The 7,107-nt window shown below is 52.0% G+C and overlaps 1 protein-coding gene and 1 long non-coding RNA gene across 16 annotated transcripts in view; one reads left to right on the plus strand and one right to left on the minus strand.

Moving 5' to 3' along the window:
• The window catches only part of LOC122182704, a 40,006-nt gene that overhangs the window by 30,896 nt on the left and 2,003 nt on the right, over positions 1–7,107 (minus strand). For 3 of the 15 annotated variants that reach the window (XR_006179931.1, XR_006179940.1, XR_006179930.1), the window contains exons 1-2: positions 5,368–6,120; positions 4,346–4,483 (exon numbers count right to left, since the gene is read on the minus strand). The exons of 1 other annotated variant lie outside the window; for it this stretch is intronic. This is a non-coding gene — a long non-coding RNA (uncharacterized LOC122182704). Of the gene's footprint in view, positions 1–4,345; positions 4,484–4,566; positions 4,728–4,778; positions 6,121–7,107 lie in introns of those variants that run through there. 11 more of the 15 variants (XR_006179933.1, XR_006179932.1, XR_006179925.1 and 8 more) reach the window with 8 other exon arrangements.
• Positions 3,267–7,107, plus strand: part of NR2F2 (nuclear receptor subfamily 2 group F member 2) — a 10,838-nt gene continuing 6,997 nt past the window's right edge. The window contains exon 1 of the mRNA XM_042876207.1: positions 3,267–3,760. Within this exon, the coding sequence (XP_042732141.1) occupies positions 3,718–3,760 (43 nt within the window). The 5' untranslated portion in view covers positions 3,267–3,717. The remainder of the gene's footprint in view (positions 3,761–7,107) is intronic.

Consider the following 7,107-nt stretch of genomic DNA (forward strand, 5'->3'; position numbering starts at 1 on the left):
GGGGGGGGGGGGGGGGGGGGGGGTCGGTTTGTAACGACTTGGAAAATCTGCAGCGAAGGAAAAAAAAAATGGAAATGGAGAGGAGCTTAAAGCTCAGTTCCTGCGGTTAGCCATACGCGAGAGCTTTCCCAGGGTGATAAAATGGACAGAACGAGAAGTTCGCGCGAGCGCGCGCGTGTGTGTGCTTTGCCCTCATCTGTTATTTCACTCCTGGGAAAGCCCGTGCCTCGGATAGGAAATCTTTCCCCTCGCAGTCACCCCGCTCCGCCGCGCAGTGCCCGCGGATGTCCGCGCAGCGCAGCGCAGCCCTGGCAGCGCGATGCCCGCCTTTGGCGCATCCCGATCCCGCACCCTGCACCGCAGCCCCCGCCAGCGCCCAGCTGTTTGCTTTATTTCATGTGCATTTACACAGCAACCCCGGGTCGGAGGCATTTCTATGTGTAAACGCACGCTGCGTGCATGCACGCTCCATAAATACATGGCTGTGTGTTGGAGATGTGCGACTGTTATTCAAATCTAAAACCGGCTACGTCCACCTGTTAACTTTGTTTAGAAACCACTTTCACTAATGGCTTTTCGCTAACTTATTCAGTCCGTTACTTGAGTATAGGAGTCAATGGAGGGGAAAAATCCATATGAAAACCTGCTTACAGGCTCTCTTCGCGAGGACACTTTACACACCTTGCCCAGACAGGGCTCCTATAGAGCGCTTATCTCTCGAATATATCTTTATACTAATGCATACTTAATTGGTCTGTCTCGACTGTCCATATAAAACAATTTAATTAGGGTGCTTTCTGCTTTGGAAAGAAAGAAAAAAAAATCTGCCCAGCATTTATTGTATTTAGCATCAATACAGGCAGAAAATGTTGCACAAGTTTTTGGTTGAAAGAGCACCTATGTGTCCATTGAAGGGCGTTGATCCGAAAAGACAGAGAGGACAAGTAAAATCGATTTGAAGCGACCCTCTCTGTCCCTTTCACACCATTCAGACACTCCATTCCTTCTAAGACAAAGACCCAGCGCCTTGGGAATGCTGGCAAAGGGGGAAAAAAAGAGGAGGGGGAAAAAAAAAAAAAAAAAAAAAAAAAAGGGGTTCAATCCCCCCAAGCGAAAGGGAGAGCTCTGAAATTCCTTCATATCGCTGTTATTTCCCCACCACCACCACCCCAAGATATGTTCAGCTCCAGGATTTTCTTCAATTCGGCGTCTAACGTTTCTGCTGTGAGGAATGTCCCTGGGAGGGAGGAGGTAATTATGGCTATTAGTGCTGCGAGCCCGGCCGCAGCCTTGGTCACTCGCAGGCTTTTGGGGTTAAAATAGCTCTCACCTCTGACCTCGCGGAGCAGAGTTGGAGCTATCGCCACAAGTTGGGCCAAAGATTCCAAATGTGAGGCTGTGCGGCACTGGGGAGAGACTCCTCACTAGAATTATTTTTGGTTGGGATTTAAGTCATCTTTAGGCTATTTAATTGCATTCCCCTCCTCCGTTTTTTGGGTTTTTTTTTTTTTGTTTTTTTTTTTTTCTCCTGTTTGTTTGTTTTTTCCAGCAATCTCTTTTGGAGAGGTGTAGGGGAAGAGAGCTCGAAATGCCCTTCTTCCACCACCTTTCCCTCTGCTCTTGCCATTTGGGTTTCATTTTCGGCATGAAAATGGTCACCCCCAAACTGAGTTCCCAGGTCATCCTCCTCTTCTCCACGGAGCTCAGGAATAAAGAGGGGGGGGGGCACGGGGAGGGGTGACCTCCTCCCTTTAGTCCGTCCCCATTGCCACCACGACCCGTCGAGCTCTGCAGAAAAGGAGCATTTGCAAAAGGGGAGAAAAAGGACGGGCAGGGTGGGTTCACCTCCTCGCACCTTTCGAGCTCATCCACTGCGAGGAGGCATCTGGGGGCCGGGGGGAACCGGGAGAGGGCATCCACAGCTGCGAGCATCCCTCTGGCAATAAGAAAAATGCATCCGAGTGGGATACGTCTCCATCTTCCATGTACTGATTAGGCTTAACAAGAGTGGAAACTTGTGTAGCCCATATTTATGGTATTAACGAGCAGTTAAAAGATTTATCCTTCTTCTGATCAATATTGTTCGTACCCGGCCCCCCCCCTCCCACCCCCCATGGCCCGGCCCCGGCCCTCCCCGAGGGCTGCAATGACAATTGCCTTCATACTTTTTCATCACTGTTCGAGGTGGCAAAACCCCATTGTAATTTTCATTAGCCCAGTAAACATGCAATTAACATGCAGCACTGTGGTTAACTTAATTCCCGTTTTAAGGCAAGGACAAGCAAGAAATGGAAGAGCGTTTGTTCCATTTGTCAAGTATGACACACTTCTTACCATAACAGTTTCTTAAAATAAAAGCTCGGCTCCCCACGACCACCACCCCTCTTTCCAGAAACCCCCCACACCGACACACACACACACACACACACACACACACAAAAAGGAGCAGGAATCCATTAGTTGGAGAGTATTCTCCTGCCAAAGGCGGTGTAATGTATTCCAAATTTTCCCAAGCTCTCACTGTACTGGGCTCCCATTTCCCCCCTTGGGAAGGGGCTGTGAGCTGATATTTCTCGTGGGTGAAGGATTCAGCCTCCCCCGAACCGTATTTTTTAATAAAATAAAACAAACGTGCTTGCCATGTCTAAAAGTTGCCATGTTTGTGAAGAGGGGGGCTGGGGAAAATGTCTCCAAGGGTTTCAATTAGCAACAAATGATTATTGCAACGGATTTTTGGTAATGAAAAAATGTGGAGTACCTCTTTCTAGCTGGGATCTCAGGGGCAGTGAAAGAGAGCGGGGGGGAGAGGAAGAGAAAGAGAGAGAGAGAGAGAGAGAGAGAGAGAGAGAGAGAAAGAGATTGCTGATTAGCTCGGATTCTTTCCCAACTTGCTGTAGCGTGTGCTTGCGTTCCCTGCCGACCCTACACAGGACACTATATATTTTTTCCCCTTCGGTGCATGTGTTGATAGTTCAGCCTGTAGTTGTTTGCGGTTGGCTTTTTTTTTTTTTTTTTTTTTCTCCCCTGCCTGCCGGGGAGGGGGAAGGTGGGAAGGGGGGGCTGAAATCGGCCGCATCCATCCTCCCCCCACACTCATTAAGTTAGGAGACTTCTCTCTTATTCTTTTTTTTTTTTTTCCTCCCCAATTGGAAGGGTGGGTTGTGATTTTTTTTTTTTTTTTTTTCCCTAAGTCTCGCCTTTCCAGCTCCAAACAAGGTGTAGCGAGACGCTCTTCCTTCTAAGGAATGAAATGAGAGACAAGGATCACTCAAAGCCATCTCCTACCTTGGGCTTGGGGATTTTTTCTTAAAGGCGAGGCGCACATTCCTCAGCAGCTATGTACAAAGCCCCCCCTGAAACCTTGTCTGTGTAAAGTTAGAGTGTGTCCAGGATTTTTTTTTCCTCTCTCCCAAGGCTGATCGCTAATAATACATCGAAAGCACTTCCCTTTAGGTTGTGGGAAATCTATTCCCTTCACCTTGCCTCCTTTTTTTTCTCCCCCTGAAGGCTGTAACTTTACTTTTTTTTTTTTTTTTTTTTTTTTTTTTTTTTTTTTTTTTAATCAGTTTGCACAATCGCTTTAGATAAACACCACGAAGGAGACTTCTCTTTAATTACCCAACGCACATCTTTCTGGGGGGCAGACAGCGGTCTGATCATTTTTTTGTTGTTTGTTTGTTTCACCTGCCAAACTAAAGGAGAGGTAGAAAAAGGAAGATGCAAGCGATTTGGGACCTTGAACAAGGCAAATATGGTTTTGGTATGTTTACTTCTAGTTTTTTTTCTTCTTCTTTGACACTTTTTTTTTGCGGGCAATGTGTTGTTATTCTTGTGTTTCTCTTTTAAGGAAAACAAAAAATCCAAAAAAGCAAATGTTAGCTAACGTGCGTCTTAAACGATCGTTTCTAAGGTTACGTGGGTTGCTCTAAGGAGGGGAAGAGGGGAGGGGGGAGACCCGAGGCTGTGTAATCGCAGCACCGCCAGTTAGCACGTCCTTTAGCTAAATAAAGAAATCAGCAAACAAACAAACAAGCCAGCAAACCCAACGACCGGGATCGGCTCCCAGGTCCGAGGCTGCGAAGTGCCTCAAAGTCATTCCCAAAGCGGCGGCCGGGGCTGGGGATGGGGCCGGGGTTGGGGCTGCGGGCGGGGACGGGGCTCCGCGATCGGACCGCGCCGGGGCTGCGGCTGGCAACGCTTATGGATACGGATAGAGATATATTTAAGGGGAAAAATATAAATAAATAGGTCGGTGGGGAAGGTATAGCGTTAAGATCCCGTCTCTCTCCCCCCTCCGGTCGCTTCCCTGGTTAAGTACAATGGAAAGAAGCTGGAATATACTCACCCTCCGAAGGTGTGGTTGGCGGCGCGGCGGAGGCTTTATGGCAATTATTTATCCTTGCTTTATTACGGCAAAAGGCGCAGATCTGAGTTTAAGCAGCAAAAGTGTTTTGCTCTGACAGCCGCATGCGAGGCACGGTTCCTCGTTTAAAAAAAAAAAAAAAAAATCACAAAACAGGATTCCCCCCCCACCCCCCATCCCTGACCAATATCACTTAAAAATACCTATTCGGCACAGGGCTGGCAGGAACCCTGATGCAGAAATCTTATAGTCCGGTCTAGGAGTGCCCAAGCCAATTAATTTTAAATCCTTAGGAATTAATCAGATTAAAATGTACAGAAGTTTCATTCTCGTATGCATACGTGAGCCAAAAGTCGTTTCCCTTTAAGAGATCCTTTTCTTTTAAAGTTGAATTTTAGGCAGATAAGAGACTTACACTAGGGGGCAGCCAGATACTGTACTTGCTCCAATCTTAAGCAATTTTTTTTCCTCTCTCACAGCATATGCTCTGATTTAGCACTGTAAATTTTTCAGAGGACCCAACTCTGACAGCCCCTGGTGATTTTCAAAGTACCACAAGCCAGTGGTTAAAAATTGCATTGACTTGGAAGTTCAGAGGCACACAATAGGAGCCACTTTCCCTATTCATGGAACTTCAGTGTGGTGGAAGAGAAAAACACACACATACTACATTGAGGGAGAAGAGGAATTCATTGAATTCTGTTAGACGTAACTGCTTTCCACTGAGTTCAGAGCGAAACTCGGTATTTGTTCGATGCTCTATTCATATTGCGATTTAATCTAGAAAGAATTAGAGGGCTGCAAGGCAGCTTTCTGCCAGGCAAGCAGCTTCCCTCTCTTCCTCCTTGTTTAAAAAACCCCAAGATTTACACCGGCTCTATCCCCAACTCTATTTTAGCAAAATAAATCCTTCCACTCCCTCTCATTACAATAAATTTACATCTGCAGTAAAATGGCAGGAGGGATGCGCTTATTTATTTGTAATAAAAACAATAGAGCCTTACTTCTAAACAGAGCATTTCTATTGTGACGGGGCTCGGAGAAGGACAGCGGAGAATGTCCCCTTCTTCGCGAGGCGTTCGGGTCTCAAATAGGATTTAGCAAAATGAACCGCAGTTCATTTTTCCCTTCGCCCGCTCTGCCTCAGCCCACTCGCAAACAAATGGCAAAGCGGCGGATGGTGCTCATGGAGAGTTGCACCGCTCCATCCCTCGAAGAGCAAATAGTTAATACCGGGCATTCTTCATTAATGCTCGAGCAATCGGTGGCACGGCGGTGTGTGAGCGTGTATCAGTGGCTTTGCATTGCTACGATCGTGTGTTAATATCGTGGGTGCTGCGAAAACTGCTTTCCCTTCCGATTTCCGCGCTGAGGACGGTATTAATGTTTTTGCACATGGCGAATTAATCCTGTTTACTTTGTCAGGTTGGAGGCAGGGAAGCTTTTATTTTTTTTATTATTATTATTATTGTTCCTCGGGAAATCCAACCTCAGCAGCAACGTGGGACCGTTCTGCGCCTCGCGCCCCGTCCCTGCCCGGAGCTCGGCCCTTGTCCTCGGGGTCACAGAAGGCGCTCACACCCTTCTACCGGGGACGGACGCCTTTCCCCTCCCCGGAGCTCGGGCACGGGTCGTCGTGCTCGGGCAGCGCCGTGTAACGGAGCCGCAGAGCATCCCCCACCCGCGGGGTCCCGGCTTTGTGCCCGCCGAAACCGCGGCTTCGCAGCACCTGCGGCTGCCGGCCGCGTTCCTGCGTGCGGCACCGGGACGGAGCGCGGGTCGCGGAGCCCTTCGGATCCCGCGGAGCCCCGCGGGGCCGCGGCCGTGACCCGCGGGCGGCTCGGCTCCGGCTGCGCTCCGCCCGCTGGCCGCGACCGCGGCTCCCTTGCCCTCTCTCGGTCCGTCGACCGTGGTACGGAGCCGAAGCCCCGCTCCGTGCGGGATGGCTCCCGCCGCGGCGGTGCTCCGAGGGCTGCGGTAGCGCGCGGAGCGAGGAAAGAAAGGGAAATAGAAAGAGCACAAAGTTAGGGCGCCGAGACGGAGGAGCGCCACGCCGGGGCCGCGCGGAGGGCTCCGCAGGTGCCGCGGAACGGAGCGGCCCGGCCTCGCCCTGCCCCCGTGACCCCGAGGGCCCGCGCCGCGCGTCTGTGTCGCTGCGCTCCGCTTTTCCCTCCGCCTTCCCCTCCGCCGCCGCCCGCCGCCAGGTGAGCCCCGCGCGGGCTCCGGGAGCGGGGCCGAGATCCGCGCGCGGCCCCACGGCGGCGGCCTTTAGGACCGCGCGGGGCGGGCGGGCGCGCGGCGGCGGCCATGGCAGGGGCCGCGCACAGAGGGCGTCGCGCGCGGCCCAATGAGGACCGACGGGGGCGGGCGCGCGCGGAGCTTTCGCCCAGTCAAACGCCGCCGGCTCGCCTTATAAGGCCGCGCGGTCGCCATGGCGACGTGCGCTAAGTTGCAGCAGTCGTGTCAAAGTTCACTCTCCCGCCAGCGGGGCGAGCGGCCGGCGGGGAGCGCGCACACCACCCGGCCGCGCCCCCGCGCCCCTCCCTCTCCCCTCTCTCCCTCCTCCTCCCGCCGGGGGGGGGGCGCGCTGGGGGAAGGGCCCGCGCTCCCCTCCCTCTCCCTCTCCCCCCTCCCTCGGGCTGAGGCGCGATGCTGCGCGCCGCGCCGTGATCCTTCCCTCTCCTCCTCCTCCTCCCGCTCCCCTCTTTTATCATCCCGCCCGGCTGGCGAGTTGACTCCTTCCC

The sequence above is a fragment of the Lagopus leucura genome, unplaced genomic scaffold (assembly GCF_019238085.1).
Source record: "Lagopus leucura isolate 7727_CA_CO unplaced genomic scaffold, USGS_WTPT01 Super-Scaffold_100015, whole genome shotgun sequence".
NCBI classification, from domain to species: Eukaryota; Metazoa; Chordata; class Aves; order Galliformes; family Phasianidae; genus Lagopus; species Lagopus leucura.